This window comes from Xiphophorus couchianus, chromosome 3 (genome assembly GCF_001444195.1).
Source record: "Xiphophorus couchianus chromosome 3, X_couchianus-1.0, whole genome shotgun sequence".
NCBI classification, from domain to species: domain Eukaryota; kingdom Metazoa; phylum Chordata; class Actinopteri; order Cyprinodontiformes; family Poeciliidae; genus Xiphophorus; species Xiphophorus couchianus.
Window position 1 is genome coordinate 16910952 of NC_040230.1, and position 24588 is coordinate 16935539.

A 24588-nucleotide genomic window follows, 5' to 3' on the forward strand; every position below is an offset into this window, starting at 1 on the left:
GGTATTTGTATGCAATTTATATCTGGAAATAATTAATTATGATGATTACGCTTCACATAATTATCACAAATTGTACTAGAAACCACAACAATAGTAGAAGGTTTTATGTTTTGTTTTGTATTTTCTGTGTGCCGGCGTGTGTGTGTTTATGCTTATTTTTTCCCTCTCTGTCTAGTTTTATTTTTATTTCCTCTTTTTTTCCTGGCATCTGGCTTACATTGTCCTGCCTGTTTTGTCAAAACAGAGAAAGCTGAGAGGCTAAAAGGTTCCAAAGAAAATACAAGGCTCTTTAGTCTGCCACAGGTTTAGTGATGCTTAGAATCCTTAAATGTTGGTATCGTTAGCACCTCCTGCCAGGCCAGCATTATGCATTACAGTGATTTTGACCTTAATCTTATGGTGTGTACTGTTTTAATTTGTTTATACATCCCCTTTTACAAGATTTCTGCTGGTTTGTAAACCTAAGGAATAAATGTGAGAGATGAAATGCAGCCAAAATGGTTTCTGTTGAATCCCAGTTTTACAGGGGCAATGGACAGAAACATAGTCTTGTTGTGAAAATACCATGCTTAAATGCTGTGGTTTTCAGTAATAAAACTAACCAATGATTCTGTTGTAGCAATTATGTTTATTAACTTGCGAAATCATTCCTTGCTTACCGAGTTAAAGTTGTACAACTTTGACAAACTTTGCTGTGCTTGTTGTAATTTTACAGCTTTTAATCTCTTTTTGGACTGTCTTGTTGCAGTAGCAGAGCTCTGTGTTGTTGGTTCACAAAACTCCAGCTGGTTGAAAAAAACACAAGACTTTTTCTGACCTTTTCTACTCAGTGTTCCAGAAATGCTGTAACTGGTTAATCCCAAATTACAGCTGAGGCAATGTTAGGACCTGGTACAGAAACCTGAGGAGAGTGTCGTCATGTGTGTTTCCTTATACAGGTGTGTGTGAATGCATTCTCCTTGTACTAAACCAGGTTATCACGCTCATCAGTGAGACTGTAACTATATACAGCAAAAGATTGAAAATTAAATCAAGGGTCTAGGAAGTCATCTCTATTATTACACCACACCCTTAATATAAAATTGATTAAAAGCTCGGTTACATGACTAAAGCTCTACCCGGCAGTCCTAGTGTATCAAATGTTGGATCTGTGATGAACCAATCATGTATGTGCTAATGAGTTACCGATTCACACAAGTCCCTGAGGCTGGTGATATGTTTGTATGTACATTCACATTGCAGAGCAGAAGAAATTTAATCCTGATTAGCGTTAGTGGTGTGTGCGTGTGTGGATTTAGCTGGTTGGAGTATTCCAAGGAATGCGATTCCAAAGTTTCATCAGAATGCATTTGTTTCACTGAAATCCATTAAGCACACAAAAACTGGTTAAGATACACAGATAGAGCTACATGTTGATGCTTGTAGTCTGCTTCACAAGCTTCAGAAAAGGTCTAAAAATCAACCACTGGCTGTCCTCTTCTGCTCTTCCATGAGAGAGGTTTTATGGATAGACTGGCCCACCAGGTTATGTCTGTACATTTGCAGTTAACAATAGTGACCCCACTGTTGCCAACTCAGTGACTTTCTTGCTATAATTTGTGACATTTCAAACAAAAAAAATGGCACTGGCCAAAATCGGAATCAGCAAGTCCGGCCTTTTAAAGATTGGTATTTGGTGATTGGAGATTGGAGTTGACTGGAGTTTTTAGTATGCAGGTAGAGGAGAAAGATAAAAAAAATCAGTCATATTCCAGAAAATCAGCCTACTTTCCATTCCAATTTTTAGTGACTAGGTTGCCCAATTGAAGGATCATCCTGCAAATCTTATTCTTTACCTTAATAGTCCCTCATGGAATGAAAAGGGGAGGAAAGGAAGTTGAGAGGAAGGATGCACTTAAAAAGGGCACTGCAGTGGTCACTCAGGAAAGGGGCTTAGGGGAGGGGGATCCTCTTGTGACATTTCTCATCAGTCTTTACTCTACCCTCACTGAGTGATGAGGTTCACAGGCTGTATCTGAACTTCTCCTGGGACTTGCATGTGTGTGTGTTTGTGAGACTGTGTGTACAGTAGCTGTGCTCTGGGTCAGTCATTTACTTGAAGAGGTAACAGCCGTTATGGCGCTTTCTGTCTTCTAAGACTTCCACCTCTGTCTACACACAAAACGTCTAGGCTAGTAAAAAAGAAGAAAGTGGGCTGACTGAGAAGAAATAAAGATTTCTCTAGAAAATAATTGAATGATATGCTTCCATGCACAACCAACTTGTATTCATTTATGAAGGAAACTCAGTAGATTTAGGCAATTGAAATGTGGAACTAACTAATTCCTGGAGACTGGACAACTTCCCTGCATTGTTACAATGTAACCACTGGAACAAAAGACAGGCCCAGGGACATAGCGATATGTTCAACTTTTTAGAGTTTTTGGACCATCTTAAATTGGGATAAATCTGGATACAGAACTGTTTTATAGGTATTCTTTAAAACCTAGTTTCATTTTATGGAACCTTTTTCTATTTAAAACGAGAATATAAATGTATTGCGTGCACAATAAGAGGCTTGTCTACGATGCCATTCTTGCCGGTACTGCTGCTGACCCATTAAATCATTTTTAAAAGATGCAATAAAAAGATGGAGGAAGATTTCTATAGAACACCACAGGCACATTTAAGGATCTTTTTTCCTCTAAACAGGATTGCTCCCTTGTTCATTTGATCAGTGGGTGCGGGTCATATGTAAACACAAAACAACAAAGCGGTGTACATTAGCAGTCATTAATAACTTTTGACAGGTCAGACCAAAGGTCATTGTAATGGGATAAAGGGTTGTCATAGGAAGTGTGTACATGCTGCATTATTCTTCGTTCACCCTTGGGTGTTTGTCAGTGTTATAGGAGCCATCAGTGTGTTATACAACTACTCACTGGTGTCTCATCTCTTTTCACAGAGACGCACTTTTGGTTATCAAAGACGGCTTCATAAATCACTGTTTTGTTCTGTCTGTCACACTCGAGACTCATGCTCATACCCACAGACCTCCAGCATAAACTGCACTCTCATTATGTGACAGGAGAAAAGCTTTTCATTGTTTCTTGTGATTTCCTGTGATGTCTTGGGTCATATGCTTTTATATGACCCAAGTTTTTTAGATTAACTAAAAACTATAAAGCACAAACACAGTAATGACACATTTACATAACAAGGTCTTGCATGTTGACCTTCTACTCGATGTGTCTTGTAGTAAGGCTATCTGTACCTGCTCTGAACAAGACTGGAGACATTATCCAAGACCTGTGCTTTGTTTTGAAACTGAGACCTTTAAATATACTCCATGTCCACTCACAGCCTCTCAGCACACACAATACCTCTTTAGGAGAACAGGAGGGAAAGAAAGTGTAATTCTAGTAAAAGGCTATGCCTACCTGTCTTACCTGAAGTAGCTAACTTGATGTGGAGATAAAGTCTGAAAGGAAGAATGAACAAAAAGTGGAGGGCAAAAAGGGAGGAAATACTACAAAACTGGAGTACCTACTTATCCCAGGAAAAGGTAGGTAACAAGGGCAAGAGACAAAGTGAAAGGGGAAACTAGATGAGTGAGAGATCTTCTCTGCTTGAAGAACCCCTAAAAATGCTGGTGAAGGTTTTACCCATTCACAGACATTCCATGAAGTGACACAAGTGCTGAAAGGGTCCAATTGCTTTCAGACAAGCTTTTGTACTTTATCTAGCAGACCATGATGCAGGAAACCCAACCAGATTATAACAAAGGACGATAACTCAGACAGTCAACAGAACTTCAAATCTGTTGCAGGCCAGTCGAGATCTTTTGGCTAATATCTAAGGTTCTTATACAATCTCAAAAGTTACTTAAGGTTATTGAAATGTATTTATTTTTCCAAATTGTAGACTGTGTCATTGTCTAAAAGTTTTATTCAGTCCACCATTCATATATCTGTCCTTGAATCCATCCAGGTATTATCTTGCATAGCTACACACATATATGCCTGTCCATTTACTATAATAAAAACAATCCATATTTGCACTAACTTATTACATTTCTCTTTCTAGTTGAATGCAAAAATATGATTAATTATAATATTCAAGACTACGTAGAGGACAATTGAGCCCTTATTTATAAAATTATATAATTTAAGTGTCACTTTGCTGTTTGGTCTGGCAGTAAACAAGATAACGCTTAGTAACATTTAATATCCTTTGTGAAGTGTGTACCATTTTGATTCAGTTGTGTAAATATTTCACCTTTAGTATTGCTTGTCATTATTGGGCCAGTGTGTGCTTGCATTTGCCTGTCAATTTAATATTGGTACAAATTGATTTTACTACTCTGGAACAAATAAAGGGTCATTCTATACTAAAATAAATTGACTGAAAACAGACCTATATCTAGTTCATGCAAAAACCTATTACAAGCATAAACAAGATCCAAGAAAATGTATTCAGCAGAAAAAGCCCTGTACAATTTCTGTCTTTCTGGTCACTGAAGAATATTTTCTTGGGTGACTAAATACAGCAGGGTCGGTCACTGTGGCTCCTACTTTTTTTTTTCTTGTCAGGTACCACCGTATCACCATAACCTGTATTGTAATCACCCATATTGTCTCCAATGTCTTTAGAACTAAATGTATGGGGAACACTGGTTTGTCTTGTTGCTTGAGTATTCTACTAAACCTTGTGCTAATTAACATTTTCCTGTATTAACTCATACCACAGTAGAACAAAGTGTTAAGTGACTAGAATGTCGTGTGGTGCAGAATCAGTTCTCCAGCAGATGTCCTGAGAAGCCCTTAAGATTTTTTTGTCTCGACTGTCCACATCAGAGGAGAAAATACCTCATAACGACACTTTTGTGTTTGCTTTGTCAGCTTAAGAAGGTTGATATGATGTTGTTTGTTTTTTGGGGGAAATGTCCTCGCCATGCTGGAATTTACAACTTTTAATAGCAACCCATTGTTTTGGCAGGTGTGCTCCTGCAGGTGGGGGACGGACTGAGCGTCTCTGTTTCTGCAGCTTTTCTACCAGAACTGCCATAATTTGGGCAAATTATAGAACAAATGAATTCTGTTCAATATTTTTATTTTTTTTTATTTTTAATAATTTTTTGTTTTGTTATATCAACTATTTTGACAGCCCTATTTGTATTTTCCCTGTCTATTCATTTTCCCTACATCCCTCAATTCAGTACCCTGGTTTCCATCTTCCTGTTTGTTTTCTTTCTCTCTCTCTGTTTACTCCCTTTTCATTCTTCCATTTGCCCATAATCTTTATCCAACATCCATCTAACCATCTGTTTTCCTTATGCTTTCATCCATCCATTTTCCCTAGTTTATTAATTCCTCTGTCCATCTATCCAATTATATGAATTTATTATTCCATCCTTCTGTTTGTGCAACTTATTTCCTCTTTAAAAATTTGTCTACAGCTTTTATTCTGGAAAAGTACGGAATTTTAAATGTGAAAAATTTGGAAACTGACTAATCAAAAATGCAACCTCTCTTCATACTGCGTTAGACAATTAAATTAGTTCTTAAGTTCACAGTCTTTTTTTATCCCGTTTACTGCTGCTTTGGGTTAGAGAAAATAATCCCACAGTATAATTTGTTTTTTTAATCAGTCAGGAAGTGTGTATCTGTATGTTGTTCATCCTTTACTCATTTGGGGTATATTGTTGTTGCATTGTCATGCAGGTCAAAGGTTTGTGCATTAAAGGTCAAACTGCAGAGTTTGGAATGTGCTCCTTGATTTCATTAGCTACACTTAAAGTGAGTTGGCATTAGTGCTGCAGCGTGTGACGTTGTGTTTTGTGTGTTTGTAGGAGCTCTAAGCAGAACAGAATTCAATGCTCCTGTATAAGCAAACATTTGGTATCATGGGATGCAGTGTGTTTATTGCTCAGATTCTGTCTCTTACAAACATGTTCACAGTGGAGAAAGAAGAAACACCAAGTAGACAGGCACGCACCTCCAAACCTCCCTGCAGAGAGTGTTAGCTCCGTGACTTGTTTTCCAACTCAGCAGCATCTTCCTGAGGCCTCTAATAAAACACAGATCAAAGACAAGCAAGCAGACATGTCATCGCATACAGAGACACACACAGTTCTGTCATTTCTGCAGCCGTCATTAGTGCCTGTGCTTATCTGCACAATCTTTTACAACAATGAGTCACAATTGTCTCTGTTCCTTTCAACATGCTCATTTTGGTGGGTTTAAAAAAAAAAAACACCATAAAGGCATGTCACTCTTAGTTCCCTGATGATCAATTTGTAATGTTTATCCTCTGATAAAGCCAGTATCATGTTGCAATTGTCAGTAAACATGATTTACATGAAAGTTGTTTTAGTTCATGAACTTTGAGTATAAAGTTTCCTAGTTTTTCACTTTGGGAAGAGACTTATTTTATTTGTTAGAACATATAGTATAAAGTGGCTTGTAAAAGTATTCATACTCTATACTTTCCCAGATTTTGTCACATTGGATTCACAAATTACAATTGATTTCAAATGTATTTCCTTTGCAAATGAAAATGGCCAATTACAGCAGCAGGGATGTTTTTCTTCTTGCTTTGCATATCTGGCAACTACAACTACAGCCAATTCCTCTTGATGAAGTAGCTCAAGCACTCAACTTGAACAGAGAAGATCTGTAAACATAATTTTTTAAGGCTTGACACAGAATTCCAATTCAGTTTATGTCTGGACTTTGACTAGACCATTCCAAAACATACAACATGTTTTAGTATTGTTTGCTCTAGAGTGAATCTCTGTTCTGCAGCCTGCAACAAATTGTCTTCCAGTGTATCCCTGCATCTCGCTTAGGGCTGCGCAATACATCGCTATTCACTGTACGCAATATCAACATTACAAATAACTGTTTGGACTAAAATAAATATTAGCTTATTAGTACAACAGATTCAGGTTGTCAATGCAAGTAGTGTGCTAGGTTCTGTTTGCAGCAGAAAATGTTTTAGGAGAACATGAAGATATTCTCGTAAAGTCTAAGAAACATCAACTGAATTGTTTCTTTGCCAAAAAAGCAGATGGAGCCAGATGCAACTTTTTAAATTAAACTATGTTGTTTAGATAGACGTTAGAAAAAGTTTGGGGGTTTTTTCCCAGTAGATGGATGCATTACTCACGATCGTGGGTCTATGTTTGCAATAAACTTGAAGCACAAAGAAACCCTATACTTTAGTTACATGTTTGTTTATCTTTCACAAGTTATGATGTCATCTGGACATGCAACACCATTACCAGATAGCTTTTTTTCCTGGTAATCTAGTTTCATCCATCTTCCCATGAACTCAGTTTGCTGATTCTGCCACCTCTATGTTTCAATATTGGGATTGTTTTTCTCCACACAAAGTATTGTGCTCATATGCTGATATGCTTTATGTGCACCCTAGAAAACATGTGAGAAACAAACCTGTTGCTGGAACTTTCTTTCAGCAACAGCTTTCTTTGTGCCTTTCTTCTTTTACAGTTCAGATATGGATAATAAATTGAATACAAATGGACTCCATGGACCAGCTAGTTTTCTTGTCAAGGGAGTAGTCTCGAAAAGATTTTCCTGAAGGATATCAGAGTAAAAAGGACTGAATACAAATTGGTTTATCTATTTAAATTCCAATTTGCCAAAATATATTGAAGTATGTGGTTGTAGAAAAACAAAATGCTAAGTTTTTAAAGGGTATGATTACTTTTGCAGGTCACTGTAATAAAACTTGGTCTGATTTGTTTGTTTTTAGATCTTAAAGAGCTTTTCATCACTTTTCCTCCTCCTGCAAACCGTTGTCCACAATCATCAGTGCAACACTGACATATTCTGCTTATGACAAAAATGCTGTCGGCTTTATGGAGCCTGTAATGTAAACATGTCGGCCCCCTTGCGATAGTTTGTGTGACAGAACGGTATGTGAGCATATATTCTCTGGCGTGTGACTGTTTTTCTTTACATTTGAAGAGCCAGCAGCTGGGAGTCATCTCTTCTTGATGTGTCTGCTTGAATACCCCTCTCACGCTGAGTAAGCCCCGAATACAGTAATAAGTGGACTGTGAAACCCAAGCAGGCTGTATGGATCTGAGGCTCTAGGTTTAATAAAGAGGCCAGCTAAAAGGAGATGAGCAGGGTTCATTTGTTCTCTCAAAACATTATGTGTTTGTCCAGTGATTTGTTGTCATAAATACTTGCCCTCCCACACTCAGGCAAGAACAGTGAGACCCTTTCTGCTTTCATCTACGATTTTGCACGTGTTTTAGCTGGAATAAAAAAAATGGCATATTTTAAAATGCTTAAAAATTTATTCTCTTCATTTTCCTCTCTTCTCATCTTGTTTTTAGGTTTTTATTTTTAATCTTGTGGCCTCCTCTGCCTTAAAAAAAAAAGTTTTTCTTGCAAGAACTCATTGGTTTTTCTTTTGTCAGGTTTCTGATAATCTTTCAAGCAAATTGGAGTCTTAAGTTTAAAAAAAAATAAAAATAAAATTCTTATGAAAAAATAAGACTAAACTTAAGAAATCTTGTTGTACAAGTTAAGTTCTGTGTTTAAAGTTTAAAGCCTCCAGAAAGTTCACTACCAAGAATAAAATGCTTATCTACTCTAGGCGTAAAAAAAGTTGTTTTTTTACCTTAGTGTTTTGTCCTGTTGCAGCTAAATTTTTTAATGTATTTTTGGAGGATTTGATGTGCTAGATCTACACAGAATGCATAGTTTTAATTTACATAGTATTCAGTCTGCTTTTGAATAGTCAATACATGGTGGAAATCATTTTCTCTGTAATTTCACCTACTAGCCACCTGTATTTGTCGCACAAGCTTTGCATATCTATCAAATGCAAAGAGATATAATAGATATGGGTAGACAGGGATTCCTGTGTAGCGCTTGCTGAATGTGTTGTTTTGTTTGAAAATGTGAACCAGCTCTCAACTTTTTTTGCAGCCTCTACTTTATAAAAACCATTGCCACAGCATGATGCATGTTTCACCATGGGGATACTGTGTTCAGTGAAACTCGAAGTATCAGTTTTCTGCCCCATGCAGAGTTTTGCATGTATCACAGATTTCAAATTTTGTCTAGGTGGACCAGTTCTTAAAATATGCGTTCTTTTTCCACTTCAGTTATGTAAGATTTTTTGCTTTTCCATCATTTAAAATCCCAATGAGAAATATTGAAGTTTTCTGTGTGTAACTTGGACTATGAATACTTTCCCAAGGCAAATATGTACTGTAGATTGTAGGCCTGTCATTAAATCCATCAAAATGTGTAGATCAACAAACGCATTTCACTTTTTTTCATTCCCTTCCATCACTGCGTTAGTGTAAAGCCCTTTCTTAGTCAACAAACACAGGAAAGTTTATCACAGAACATGGTCTATATGTGTAAGGCTTGATTTCCTGATTGTGTGTTTGGACTGAAAACAAGCTGTCTACGTTTATCGGCGGATCAGTTAATTACCCAGTACTCTCTGCTGATTGCTTCAGCCCCTCTTACTGCACAGATTTAGTCTATCACATCAAATACATGTTTAACATGCATTATTGCTGCACCACAAAGTCACTAGTGACTGACAAAATATGCTGACCTCATGTAATACTTATGTGTAGTACTTTGGTTATATTTTCTTTTTTAACCTAATTGTATAATTTAATTTTCTGCCATGATTTCTCTCTTTGTTGTAGTACTCCTTCTGTTGTACAATTGTAGAAGTTCTTTTCTTTGAGAAACCAATTTAAAATCTGGTCCATTTTTTGAGAGTCGTCCCTCTCTCTCCTCTTATTAGTTAAAAATCTCTATGCATAGGATACATTTCCTCCAGTTTGTTATCCAGAGCTTGTTTTTTTTTGTTTTCTTTTTTAACTTTTGCTATTCTTCTCTCCCTGTGTTTCTTCCTTTTCTCCTCTTTTACCTATTTGGCTGTTTCCCAATAGGAGATGTCGTTGGTAGGTCCAGAATCTCCATCAGAACAAGCAAGAAGGGTTTTCCAGTCATTTGATCCGGAAGGTAAATAAGCAACAAGTGTTTGCATCATTTGCACTGCACATGTGATCATAATCTTGCACCCCACTCCCTGTGGGCTTTCTTTTTTCCCCATATTTCAGATTAATTGAAAACTTCCCTTGCCCATCTCTCCCTTCTCAGTCACTCTTTCCTTTTCTTCTACATGGGGAACAAGATGGCTCTCTGATCTCTGCTGTTGTTGTTGAAGTTAGTCAGATCAGCCCCTCTTAACAGCTGAGTCAACCATCCTGCCTCTTTCTTCTTTTCCCCTCTTTCTCTCCCTTATTGCTGCTTCCAGCTGACGGGGGTAAAAGGCAGTGGGAAGGACATGACTGATTTCTTTTATCTGCATTTTGAAGTTGGAAGTTAGTTTTTTGTTATTTTTTTTTCCTCTGGGGTTAATTTGCATAAGATGTTACTAAAATATCATATTTAGAGGACATATTATTTACAAACAGCTGTTTCTACTTACAAAGAAGAGAACATCTCTAGAAATTCAGCCCAAAAGACATAAAGGAACAATCAGCCATAGGTTCTTTTTTTTTCACTTAGACAGCACATCTTGTTTTGTTTGCATCTTCTGCCCAGAGGATTTTTCCACATCTATTTTGTTTATTAGAGGCATGCACTATGTGCCACACTGGTGTAGCATTCATAGTAACGAACCAAAACAGCCTATTTATTTTCAAAGACCGGTTAATTTATTTCTGCCAAATATAGCTTACCTTTTTAAAGACATTTGTTTTTTGTAATAAACACAAATCATCAAGAAAAGGTTCGGTAATTTAAAAAAAAGTTGTTGTTTTTTTTATTTAAGTTGTTTGAACATGTCAAACAAAGTTTTCTCTGTTCTAAGCTTAACTACTTAATTCTATGCTTAATGAAAACTTTCAACTTTAAAATATAGCTTGAAATTTATCCAATTATTTTTATTCTGTTCATGAAAACAAAAGGAAGCTATTTTCTTTTTTACGTTAGGACTTGTGGGCATACACTGCACAATATTTTCAGTTGTATTCAGCTCCAGCTCATACTGCCTGAAATGCAGAGTTCAGTATTCAAATCATGTTCTCTCACTGTACAACCAGAAGCTCAGATGTGAGTTGATTGCTCAAGCTGTATGCCCAAGCAGCACTTCAGAATCTTGAATCTGGAGTTTGAAAGAGTGCATACTACATGATACACGATGCAATTAAGCTAAAACTTGTCCCAATCCCGAAACTTGTCTTACGAATGGTAAAATCATTTCAAAATGGGTCAGAAATTGCAGAGGTTATGTTCACATTGACAAACATGACAACTACACATTGATCAGTGCTATCCTTCACTTAATGAAGAGTCTGTAAAACAAAGTTTTTGATTGGTAAAACCTACACAGTTTATGTGATTGCAAGTTTGTAATATCACAATTTTGAAGGACTGTTCCAATATACATTAAAATATCTAATATTAAAATATTATTTTTCAAGTATAAGGTTTTCACAGTTGGATGTCCCTTTAGCATGAACTCCTGGTGTAATTACTTTTATTACATCAGGAGTTAATTATTGTTTAATAATCAAACAAGAACATAAAAAGTTTAGTTTTGGGTTTTTTTCCTTTGGTTTCATGAACCCAATGTCATATATTGTCTCATTGAATACTTTAGACACAGCCCATAGATGAAACTTTTGTGTTCATATACATTTGTTTATACTGCGAAATGAAGCGCGTCATTCTCAGTTGCCTTAAGCAGCCCTGTTGACTTTCTGGCCCTTTGGAGCACGTTCTGATTTGTGGACCTCATCCTGAATGTAATTCTAGGACCTGCTGAGATTAGCCCTTCCAGCTAGAAGCAGTCCTGTCTGCTCAGAAAACCTCCACTATAGATTTGTAAACATAACTGTCATTTGTTCTTACTTGCTCTTCATTTGTTCCTTCCTGTAGCACAGTACGGCAGTGCCGCTGTCATCTGCCAGCAGGCTCTGCATACCATATGGTCTGCTCTCATGCACACGCGTGCACACAAGCACATGCTTTGTCTACTGTCGGTGAACCCACACACTTAACGGCATATGTGCACACATGAAAGGAGAATATTGTACACAACACGCATATCCATGCAGCGTACAGTTAAGCGCTGCGGTAAGGGATGTAAAACTGTCTGTCGCATGTAGAGTCAGCACAGCTCCTTTTGTTATGGAAAAAACTCTGCCACACACAATCACACACAACACACTGACTCATAAGTTCTCTCAGAAATTCCCCGTCTCTGTCGCAGTTGAATATTAGTTTGTCATGTCCCTGCACTGCGTTGTTTGTGTGTGCCTGCATCCTTTTACTTCACAGCCACTATCAGTTGTCGCTGTGGGAACCACATCTGGTTTTTGACTGAGAAGAAAAGAGCGGCTTGTGAAAGAGCAAGCTCCGTAATCGTCAATTAATCTCCACAACACAGTGGGGGAATATGCAAGAGTCTGAACAAGATAACCCACTAGCTCACAGTGACATAAACCTATAAATATCCAGCCAGAGAAAATGGGCAAAAACACATGTTTGCATTTAAAATTACTGCTTTCAGGTAACACAATCATGCAGTTCCAATCAGAGCGAAAGGACCAAGAGTTTTATATGAGAGTTGTCAGATGACTTCATTGTACAAGATCTGTAACTTGATGTGCCAATGTGTGTGCATGTGTTTCTAAAAGCTTTGCCCTGTCTCAACTTATTGTGTTATGTGTATGATGTACCAATGTCTCCTTATGCCTCCTTTTGTATGTTTCTTTCTAGATAATGGCTTCATACCAGAGTCTCTTTTGGAGGATGTAATGAAAGCTCTTGACCTTGTCTCAGAGCCTGAATAGTAAGTCCTCGCCTGTTCAAGGCTTACTATAAGATTGTGTGTGTGTCGGGGGAGTGTTAGCTTGTGTGGTTGTACGTCGCACCTGTGGACCTTCTAAAGTTCTACCTCCTGAGTCAAGGCCAGGCCAGGTCAGTGACCCTGCGCTCAGGTTTCACTATCAAGCTGCCGTGAAGTAAAGCAAGAGAGAGTGTCGCTATAAAAGCTTAGGAGTAGGAGGAAAAAGTCAGAAACTGGCTTAGAGGGAGATCATTAACAGCAGGAACAAAGACAAAGAGATCGAAGAAATCCTTGAAACGCCGCTTGAAACAGAAGCATGTCTTCTCTCTCTGAGGAACAGTAAGCCTGAATGCTGCAGTCAGAAACCTTTGCCAAATACTGGACCACCGATCAGGTCTGCAGACCCCCAGATGGCCAATAGATCACAACAAACGTAGCAAGCAGGAGGGAAACTCCCAGTGCAAGGCACATTCATTCCCACATATAGAGTTTGTGCATTGATTCCTACAGTAAAAAAAGTGAATAGGGTAAATAATTTAACAGGATCATCTAGATTGTTTTTCTTAATTATAAAGAGCAATGGAGGGTACTGGTTTTAAAGGGATCTGAAAATAACTTTTGGCAGTCTAAGTTTTAAACCAACTTTGTAGATAGATTTATTCACTGTACAGTCACAGAACTTTTTATTTGGTTATCTACAGCACCTTGAACACTTATTAGCAACCCTGGTAGAGATGCTGTAAGACACTTAAATGCATTTTAAAGCATATCTTGTATCAGCCTTCTAGACCACTCAGATCTTTCTGGTTCTGATCTGCTCTACATCTCCAGAACCAGAACCAAACACGGAAAAGCAGCATTCAGCTTCTTTGCACCACAAATCTGGAACAAACATCAAACAAATTGATCATGCACTGTACTTCTGTGTTTTATTTCCCATTTTCTAAAAACTCAACCTTTAAGCTGAGTGCAATTAGTTTGTTGGGAGAAATCGTAACTGATTTTAGAAAAAGTGCAATAATGATTGGCACATCTGCTATTAATACTTTGCACAGTAACTTTTGTTAAGATGACACTCTATTTTCTTCTACATCACTCCAGGCAATACAGAGATCTTTAATTACGGTACTCTTTTTTTTGCACAGTCTTCCTAGACTGTCTACTTTTTTGAGTCCATTTCATTAGGATTAAAGTGATTATAAAAGGATGTTGTTGAACAATGTCTGTGTTGATTTCCTTCATATGTTTTAATGATTATTGTGTTTAACCATCCAGCAATGGCTCATTTTTTAGTTTTTTTTGTTGGTTTTTTTGTATAAAGCTATCTATTAAAGATCTCCTGGTGACATCCTCCACTCAATCTTGCAATTGGCCTGAGGTCGTTTTTTAGATTTTTATCCTTTGTATCTCGTCAAACCAACTATGTTGGTTTTCTAAAAAAAAAAAAAAAGGTCGGAAGTGCCCAAAACACAAGATTCCAGGTGAAGTCATGGTGAGGATCTTTGTGCAGTCTCGTGACCAATGGCTGTAAGAAATAAGACCATGTATCCAATTATGGATTTAATGATTGGAGGTTCCTGTTACCATTATCAACTAATTTTGTCTGCGGTATTTTATGCTACTATTGGAAAATAGTAGCATAGTAGCATACAAACATTTATTTTTAGGTTTCCTTGTACATGTTTACTGGAGGTGCCAATAAATGTGGCCGGCGGTGTAATATCAGTCTGACAGATGTAATGGTTTTGATGCTATAAATATCATCTGACTGCATCTAAGAACAAATCAAGCCACAGATCATTAAAAAAGTAAATAGTCCTGATAGTTTTTTTTATTGTGTGTGTATATATATATATATATATATATATACCAATCAACTACAAATACTTCTTCTCAAACTTTTCACAACCATGTATTTTTAATAAACAGATATTATTATAATTCTTGTGATTTTTTTTTTATTATTATTGTTAATACATTGCTAAACTATTGTCATTCAGTTACATAACATAGTATAAAGATTTAAGAGCCTCCATTGCTCTGTAGCAGCTTCAGCACTAGTTTGAGGAATGATCTCTCTTCCGTGTGTGTCTGAGTAAAACACTCTCTTCCCTCTTTTCTCCCTTAAAAGGACAATCTGTTCAATTTTTTATCGTAGTGGAATAATAATAACACTGATCCAACACAGGAATGTCTGGAAAGAGGTATATTTAGTTGTACCACAGTATTTGTGAAAAACAGGCGCACACTGACCAAAACATGCATCTCAAGTCCACACTGAGTGATGAGGTGATTGTAAGTTTGGCTCAGTTGTCATACACAAAGCTTGTTATTTTGTGCTGTACTGATGCATTTTTCCCACTACCTCCTCCTCTTTTTTTTATATGCTTGTTGTTTCATTTTTCTGGTTCTGTTTTGTCTGCTGAGTTTTTGTTGACTTCACGTCTCTGTTCTCCATGTCTGTGCCTTCTCAGCGTCAGCCTGGTGAAGAGCAAGCTTGATCCAGAGAGCCTGGGCATAATTCTTCTGGGCCCTTTTCTCTTGGAGTTTTTCCCAGATCAGGTATGTGTGTGTGAGAGAGTGTCTGGAAATCAGCTTTCACTTCAAAAGATACAGTGTATGACGCATGTCTTCCACATATCACATGATCCATATCATGGCTAAAACATATTGAGAGAGGTCTGCGTTTACAGCTCGTTGCCAAGGAGCTTTTCTTTTTTAAAACTTTTTAACACATTTTCAAGTTAGAACCACAAACATTGCTGCGTTTTATTGGAAACTGGCTATGTAGAGAGAGAAGGATGCTTGAGCACACAGTTGGTTAATACTTTTGAAGAAGTTTGCTTCATGCTACTTGCACATCTGCACATCCTGTGCAAATTTAGTCAGATTAGAAAATTGAATTTTGAAGTCCTGCCACAGATTCTTATTTGGATTTATGTCTGGACTTTAACTGGGCCAACATGGATATGTTTTTATTGCTTTTAAGAGGCTTTATTCATTTGACCAGCTTTCAAAGTCTAATGGCCTTTTCTTCCTCTTGACGAAAAGTGTCCCCTCAGGATGATGCAGCCTCCAAAGTGTTTGCCCATTGGAATAATGTGTTTGTAATGTGTAAATTTAAAACTTTATTAAGCCTGTGCATCTATTATATTAAAATGCATAAATATAAATAGCTAACATATCAATGAAGGAATGGCAAGAAGCATACATTTTTAATTCTTTTTTTGTAGTCAAATGATAATTGTCTTAAGTACATCAGTCTTGACATAAATGGTATTTGTGCACACGAACCTCTGTTTGCATCGGCATAATTATAGTTTTCCACTACAGACAAAATTTTGCATGTTGATCTAAGAGTTGCATTTTGGTCTCATCTGCTTAGAACTTTTTTAACCAGTTTTTGGCTCCATTTAATGTTCTCCCTGCCTTCCATATCAGAATAAACACAGGTTGACTGTATTTACTAATTAGAAGAGTTCTACTTTGTTGAACTGAATGTTGTTATAATACACGGGGCTTAATAGAAATGCAATAAAAATATATGAAGTCTGGCCACTTAAGAGTGCTATTTTTTTTTTAAAAACATACAACTTTTCTTAGATTTTACAGTTATGCGCTACTTTGATTATGTACTTCTGTGTTTTTATTTGAAAATTAAAATCACAATAAAATACATTGAAATTTATTTAGTATCTGAATGTAAGCAAATGTGAAAAAGCTCCGGGAGGTTTACTACTTTTGGACAGACTGTGCACACATGGATGGCACAAAGGTTCTTGTTGCATAGTGCTGTTTTAAACATTCCTGTGGCGTCTCATATGAAACGTGTGTGTGTTCACAATCATCTGAGATTACTTTTTGAGGAGCTTAGAAAATGCAGTAAGATGCTTTTATGAGGCAGAACTGGTAAAGAAGACGGAGGAGAAGAGATGGAGGGGAACTGTGTTAAAGTGATCAGGGCTTTAGGGAATCACCAGAGGAATGGTTCGGAGCCGCAAAGAAATTACACTACCATTAGCCAACTGGACCCACACACACTCAGACACACATGGGATTGTTGCAAGGGTTAGGGTTTCATATATAGGCATACAAACACGAGAAGCTGGACAACACACCCTGTTGGTCCTCTCTGCGCCTTCAAAGAAATTTCATGGGAAGTGTCTTTACTTGCGGTCATTGTTTAAGCTTTTGTAGATACTGGAGTTAAGCTTCACAGTGCACAAATAAACACACATTTAGGTTTAACACATGGGATTTACTATAAATCCTATTGCAGGCAAGGGATGTGACTGTTTGACTTTTTGGTTTATGAATGTTATGCTACTGCCAGTCTTCACCTCCATGTCTGCGAGAACAGTCTGCTTAGAGCTTCTTTTTGACAACCAAGCATGTTTTTTACTCTTTGTTTCAGGATTCAGGAATCCCAGACTCATTTCCCATCTACCACTACAATGGACTTAAACAGTCCAACCACAAAGAGAGGGTGAGCCACTCTTTCATATGGGTTTTTCCACTATAAGTAATGGTGGTGGTTCCTTTTAATATTTCCAGTCGCTCTCCCAATTACCTCTCTTCTTTTCCTGTCATCATTCATACACACTCACACTCGTGCATACACACAGCCTGAGGCAGCCAGCCACTCCAGAATAAACAGTAGCTATTGCGAGTCTAATGGCCTGTCCATCCATTCGAAGGCCCAGCTAAACCCTCCTTTTTCTTCGAGTCGGTTCAGTGCTAAGGCTACAGTCAGCAGACTTGCTTTGAAAAATGGTGGAACACAAACTTATTAAGCAGCCTCAATTTGATGGATGATTGTCAGTGGATGTAGTTGGTGGCGTTGCATAAACCTCGTACTCAGGAATATCAGTTTTCCCATCCACCAACACTGCCATGTCTCTGGAAGCCAGTGTTGTGTTCAAGACCACCTAACCCGAGACCAAGACAAGACCAAGACCAGAGTGTATCGAGACCGAGACAAGACCAAGACTTTTAGGGTCCGATACCAAGTCAAGACCAAGACCGAGGGAAGTCGAGACCGAGTCAAGACCAAGACCAGCGCCAGTATGTGACAATAAAATGTGAAACATGATCAAAATCACTAAAATTGATCTAAAAGACCCACATTCACGTAAAAACACCTAGATATTTTACACAGAGAACTGGAATAAACATAAACATCTTTATTTAGTACTTCTATGTTGTAATCACAGAATTTCAAACAATCAAAGTCGATCAAAATAGTATTTTCTCTGCCTTTCATGAACAGTACATACATTTATGTTGTTTTTAAATGTGCTATTTCAAAACCATGTGCAAATATGTAAAACTGAAAAAATGCCAATCATTTCTCTCTCGTATACAGATTATAGCTACATTATATAACTTTTCTTAAATAAATCTATATCTATCACTAAGTTGTGACAATATGTTATGAGACAGATAATTTGTTGAAAAAAAGATTGATCTCCTTCACTTCCTCCCTGAGCGACTACTGCCATCTGCAGAAATACAAACCCCATTGAAATACGTGCACAAAAACATGACTGACTTTTATCAGTTCTAAGACCCTTTTGCTGGATCAGATGGTTTGTTTTTGACCAAGCAGTGTATTTCTCCAGTTAGCACTGGGAACATGGAGAAAAGGCAGAGGAGCTCAATATTTTCACAGCTTGTCGGTCTCATAACATACTGACACAACATAGTGACATAAATATATAAAAAAAACTATATAACTTTTACAAAGATATTTTTTTGTTTTAACAAAGTTACATACTGCATCTTTAACTCTGCTGTTGAATGGATGTAGCAACTTATACATAACATACATAATAAAGAAATCTGACATTTAGAGGCCCAACTGCATGCGTTTCAAAAATAAAATTATACAACTGGAAGCAGTTTCATAATACGCCAAAGCTTTAGAAAACGTCAATGGCAAAACTCGAGAACAAGGATAACCATGTAGTTGAACAGTGGTTGAAATAAAGTAGGTGATACATAAAATTAGTTTAAAGTAAGGTTTCATTGCACTTCAGAAAGATTAGAGACTGCAGCATTTTTGCACCTAAACGTGCACGATGGGGTCTCATTACAATGCCTCCTCGACTAAAAACCCTTTCCACTGGTGCAGAGGAGGCAGGGACGGATAGCACTTTCAAAGCCAAATTGTGCAGTTGAGGATATTTGGACTGGTTTTCTCCCCAGAAGGCAAGAGCATTGTCACTGTCACAGTCTCTTATATCATTAAAGTATCTGTTTAATTGTGTTGCAATACTTGAATTCTGGACAGAGGAGCTGTGCTTCTTATGTGCCTTGTAGCGTGACAGAAGTCGAGGGCATTTGGCTGGTGGCGAATGACTGGTTGGATCCACATTCATGGCTTCTGAGCACTTGTCATCTGTACTCTCCATGTTCTCCACCCCAAAGATCAATGTGTCTGAAAAACACAAACACAATGACTGTGTTAGTTTTCAAGAACTTTGAGTGTACAAAATAATGTTTATGACAAAAGTAAACTGATGAAAAGAAGACTATAAATTCCACTTTATGATTTAAGGCTTTATGTGCTACGAATTTAAGACATTTTAAGATTTATAATTTTGCAAATAAGACTTTTTTTTCAGCAAAGAAAAATGCATACCAACCTGTCAGTGTCTTCTTAAGTTCATCTCTGAACTTCTTCACCGATGCTGCATTACCTCCGTTGGTAACATCTAAATCCACCCAGCTTAAGCCAAACTGTGGATCCAGCATGGCAGCAAAGAAGTACACATCATGGTTAAAAGGTTCCTCTCTTCCACTGTCTTTGGCCATGTTTGTTTTTGTAAAGATTCCAGAAAATCTTTTCACCAGAGACTGCTGGAGGGCTCTGACCAACGGCCGGCACTGCATTCGGGTCTCCTCCATCTTGAGGAGGTGTGTGTTCAAGTCCAGTACAGTTGGAACCACCATACTAATAGTCACTGATCTTTCCCCTTGGGTCAGCTCTGTTGCTTCAGCAAATGGAGAAAGAACTATACATAGCTCCTTTAGCTGGTTCCACTCCCGCGCACTGAACACGACATCCTCATAGTCTTTGTTGCACATTTCACTGAGTGATTTGTGTTCTAGAGTTGTAAGGGCCTGTACTTGTTTAAATGTACTGTTCCAACGAGTTGTATTTGCAGCTGGAACACTTTTATTGGTGCCAAATGCAGCCTCAAACTTATCTTTAAATTGTGAGCTGCTATGTAAAAGGGTTGCGAACTTTGACGTTTTTGCTATGGTGCGAGAAATGGTCTTGACCTCCTTCATACCATCATGCACAACTAACTGGAGAGAGTGTGCAAAGCAGGAAAGACGTTCACCAGATGACCATGGTAAGTCAATGTCTTCCTCTGAATTAATGTCCTCCCACAAGTGCTCGTCATCTAAATTATCCTCTTCACTCTCACTGTCATCAGATTGCTGCTGGGGCATGTGTACTTTGAAAGCACATTTCATATTGGGTGCATTGTCTGTTATGATATAGCTAATTTTGTCACGAATACCATATTCCTCAGTGATCTCCTCAAAGGCAGACGCAATGTGCTCTCCAGTATGCCTCCCTGTAAAACGCCTACAGTCCAGCAGGTAGGATTCAAGTGCATAACAATCTTTAGATTTGTAGCACACATGGGCAGTCACCCCAAGAAAGGAGCGTAGCCTGCGATCAGACCAAAGGTCAGTTGTTAATGACACAGACGACTGGGTCTTCAGTTTCTCCAAGACAGTTTCCTTGACTTTTCTGACCAATTCTGGAATTCGTCTCTCAGAAACTGTTTTTCTAGAGATTGGTGTGTATTTACTGTCCAGGACTTCAAGAAAGTGTTTAAAGTGTCCATTTTCCACGAGGGAGAGGGGCAGACAACATCCAATGATCAAATCTTGAACAATGGCTTCACTGATGGCTTGCTGCCTTGGCGATTGTGGGCTGTAGAGCTGCACTTTCTGTGTAAATAACGATATTGTTGGCTGTGTGACATCACTCTGTTGCCCTGCCTTGTATTCCAGGAACCTAATAAATAGGACATAGAAATCAGTTTATCTGATCATATGAACATCAATTACATAAGAAAACAACCTTAAAAATAAGTAGGAACTTTACAAATACATGTCAAATATGTGTAATGTAATGTTACTAGAAACGCATGTAGATAAACAAAATGCAAATCAATGGTATTTTGGCCATCACATTTTTGAAATGGATAAACAAGTAAGTTAAATGACTGATATGGTATGAACCATAGAGAGTGAACTGGTAAAAAGTTACTTATTGACCTGAAATTGTAAATCGCAACATAACAATGTGGTTTCTAAAAGTAATTTGCCTATATCCATACAAAGCAACTAATTTATTAATTTTTCATAAGGTGAGGCATATTAGTCTCTTCACTCTCTGCTTATATCTATAGACTAGTTCCCACAGCCAAACAACAGAGCATCACCTCCACGTCTTATCTTCAATGTCAGGAGCTATATCCAGCTCCTAAGGTCAATGTAACTTACATTGACCTTAGTTCATAATTATGAGACAGTGAATGAATTCATTCACTGTCTCATAATTGTTTTTCATGAGAAAGAAAAAATCTAACTTAGGAACAGGATGTTATTATATGTCCAGTCGACTCAGTCTCTCAAGGTTAACTGCATTTGCTTACTTCCCTTAATAATGTTAATTGTAGGACCAATGCAAGAAAATACAACTTATTTAAGGTTAAGCATATCAGGTTTGGCACATTAATAAATTATATATGATGGCTTTGGAGACATTGGGGTTACCCACCAGCACAAGCCAGCACATGCTGACAGAACCATTACGTTCTGTCATGGTTACGTTACAGAACGTAACCATTACGAACCATTAGGTTCTGTCATGGTTACTTATTGACAGAACCATTACGTTCTGTCATGGTTACGTTACAGAACGTAACCATTACGAACCATTAGGTTCTGTCATGGTTACGTTACAGAACGTAACCATTACGAACCATTACGTTCTGTCATGGTTACTTATTGACAGAACCATTACGAACCATTACGTTCTGTCATGGTGACTTATTGACAGAACCATTACGAACCATTACGTTCTGTCATGGTTACTTATTGACAGAACCATTACGAACCATTGTTCTGTCATGGTGACTTATTGACAGAACCATTACGAACCATTGTTCTGTCATGGTGACTTATTGACAGAACCATTACGAACCATTAGGTTCTGTCATGGTTACTTATTGACAGAACCATTACGTTCTGTCATGGTTACGTTACAGAACGTAACCATTACGAACCATTAGGTTCTGTCATGGTTACTTATTGACAGAACCATTACGTTCTGTCATGGTTACGTTACAGAACGTAACCATTACGAACCATTAGGTTCTGTCATGGTTACTTATTGACAGAACCATTACGTTCTGTCATGGTTACGTTACAGAACGTAACCATTACGAACCATTACGTTCTGTCATGGTTACTTATTGACAGAACCATTACGAACCATTACGTTCTGTCATGGTGACTTATTGACAGAACCATTACGTTCTGTCATGGTGACTTATTGACAGAACCATTACGAACCATTGTTCTGTCATGGTGACTTATTGACAGAACCATTACGAACCATTGTTCTGTCATGGTTACGTACGTCACCTTATTATGGTTATTAAACATAGGTAGAGACTTCCACATCAGTCTTCTCCTTCATGAGAAGTATTGAACAAGAACCAAAATATATTACGATTATCTATTCAGACTTTTATTTTTGCTCTGCTTCCACCTATGTGCTGCAATCCACTCATGAAGCCGACAGAAATACGGAGACATGTTCAGGAAAGCTGTAATTGAAACAGCGTTGTCCATGCACAACACGAATCAACACTTCTTTAAATTAAATCAGTAATGTCCGACATGTTTTCACAAACACTACTAGGTGACAACTTGTGCATCAAGCTAGGTGGCAAATAGCGGATAAGAAAGGAGAACATTCACCCTAAAAGATAAAGCACACATATATAACTTTAGCTAACTTAATATGTGTAGCTAATATTGAAATAAGAACTGTGTGATGGCCGGGTAGAATAATTTTGATACCGAGGAAATTGCTTACGTTAACTTGCTAGCTTTCCTAATATCACTTTTACACACAGCTTACCTTTCTTTGTGCTTTCTTTCAAGGTGTCGTCGATAAAAGTTGGACGTAGTCCCCACCGTCTCTGATAGTGAAGCACTGCAGAACTTACATTGCGCTGTATGCTTTTTTCTCAGTGTTGCTTTACAAATGTATTGTTTGTGATTTAAATAGCCAAATTTTATAACCGATGATTTGGCCGACATCTTATCCCCTTCTCAGACAACCACTTGTAACTTTCAATCGAAGTGCTGCAGTCCGCGCTCAAGGTGAAAGGGGGTGGGGCGACAGCAGTTAAAAAAACAACAACATGCATTTACCAATGAGACGGGTTATTGCTTGGATTTGAATCAGGAGTGCATCCAATAAAAAGAAGGATCTTAAAGAAATTGATACTGATGATTTAGCGTTATTTTCACAGTTGTGGTCTTGACCGGTCTTGAAATAAAATACCGAGTCCTCAATGTCCGAGACCGAGACAAGACCGAGACCAAATGTGGTCGAGTCCGAGACAAGACCGAGACTATCAAAAAATGGTCTTAAGACCGGTCTCGAGACCAAGACCGTTTTCGAGTACTACAACACTGCTGGAAGCTTTCCTTTTCTATCCTGCTACCTGAAGTTGAAGAAATGGCACATCATGTGTGCTCCCACAAAATCACACACATACACACACATGTAGTAGCAAGGCGCCTATAAGATTAGGATGTTAAAACCATTCCCACAGCTCAAGATGGAAACAGCAGACCCTCTGACAGCCGTCTCCTACACATGTCTCTTTGAGAGGACCTGCTGTATATGTTTATGCATCCCTCTGACCCCTCCAGAGGAAATGTCTGCTATGAGATGAAGTGAATAGCTTTATTTGTTTTGTTAGCTCTGTGTAGCGTGGTGCAGATTAACCCTGAACAAGAAGTATTTCAAAAACTTGAGATCAAGCAGGTTGAAACTGAATTATGTCATGTTCATAGTTTAGCATCTAAGTATTCTGAACTACAGTCACAGCCCCAACGTAACTAATTATAACCCTTTTTAAAGATAAATATAAATATATAAAGTTGAAAAAGTTAGCAATAATGTCATCCTGCAACAATTGGCATACTGATTGTGTCATTGACTATCATTGCAGTTGTACCTTTGCCAGCTTCTCTAAGACAAATTGAGAGAGTTGGCCAAACCTAATCCTGTTTAACTCGTTCCTGTTCCATTTGCTCACTTGCGTTGTATCTTACCTTGGATCCTCAATAATAGCGCTCTCCTTTACAGACTTTTCGGTTTGCATTTTCAATAGACTAATTAAGTCTGAAAAGTGACCCTTCAAGAATACATTTCAGGCCACATTGTAGTCAACCAGAGTTGTCCCTACTGCCATGTTTTGTTTGTGGTCTTCAGAGAGAGAAGCTCAACGGAAGAGAGGAGAAAGATGTTTGGTTTGGGAATCTCAGGTTCTTATATTTGTTTTAGTTTTTTTTTTTATATAGTGTGATCTGTTCACATCTTCAAGCGATGAGCTGACATGTGTTGTGAATTGGCGTTATATAAATAAATTTAATGACACTCATTTCATAGAGCAAAATGAGATACCTCTT

The 24588-nt window shown here is 37.8% G+C and overlaps 2 protein-coding genes across 4 annotated transcripts in view; one reads left to right on the forward strand and one right to left on the reverse strand.

Annotated features, from left to right (window-relative positions):
- The window catches only part of mindy3 (MINDY lysine 48 deubiquitinase 3), a 35372-nt gene that overhangs the window by 9223 nt on the left and 1561 nt on the right, over positions 1–24588 (forward strand). For all 3 annotated transcript variants that reach the window (XM_028012859.1, XM_028012861.1, XM_028012860.1), the window contains 4 exons: positions 9938–10010; positions 12777–12849; positions 15321–15408; positions 17261–17332. In XM_028012859.1, coding sequence (XP_027868660.1) covers positions 9938–10010; positions 12777–12849; positions 15321–15408; positions 17261–17332 — 306 coding nt within the window. The remainder of the gene's footprint in view (positions 1–9937; positions 10011–12776; positions 12850–15320; positions 15409–17260; positions 17333–24588) is intronic.
- LOC114141932 (uncharacterized) lies at positions 18191–21155 on the reverse strand. Its single transcript, XM_028012862.1, has 2 exons — positions 19494–21155; positions 18191–19285 (listed from the first exon to the last, which is right to left on the reverse strand). The coding sequence occupies exons 1-2, from the start codon at positions 20329–20331 to the stop codon at positions 18858–18860; spliced, it is 1266 nt and encodes a 421-aa protein (XP_027868663.1). The 5' UTR covers positions 20332–21155; the 3' UTR covers positions 18191–18857.

Bases quoted from the DNA above. Each gene is read 5' to 3' on its own strand.
- LOC114141932 (XM_028012862.1), bottom strand. From the start codon at position 20,331: ATGAAATGTGCTTTCAAAGTACACATGCCCCAGCAGCAATCTGATGAC. The intron at 19,286-19,493 runs GTTGGTATGCAT...TGTGTTTTTCAG, and splicing joins ACTTAAGAAGACACTGACAG to ACACATTGATCTTTGGGGTG.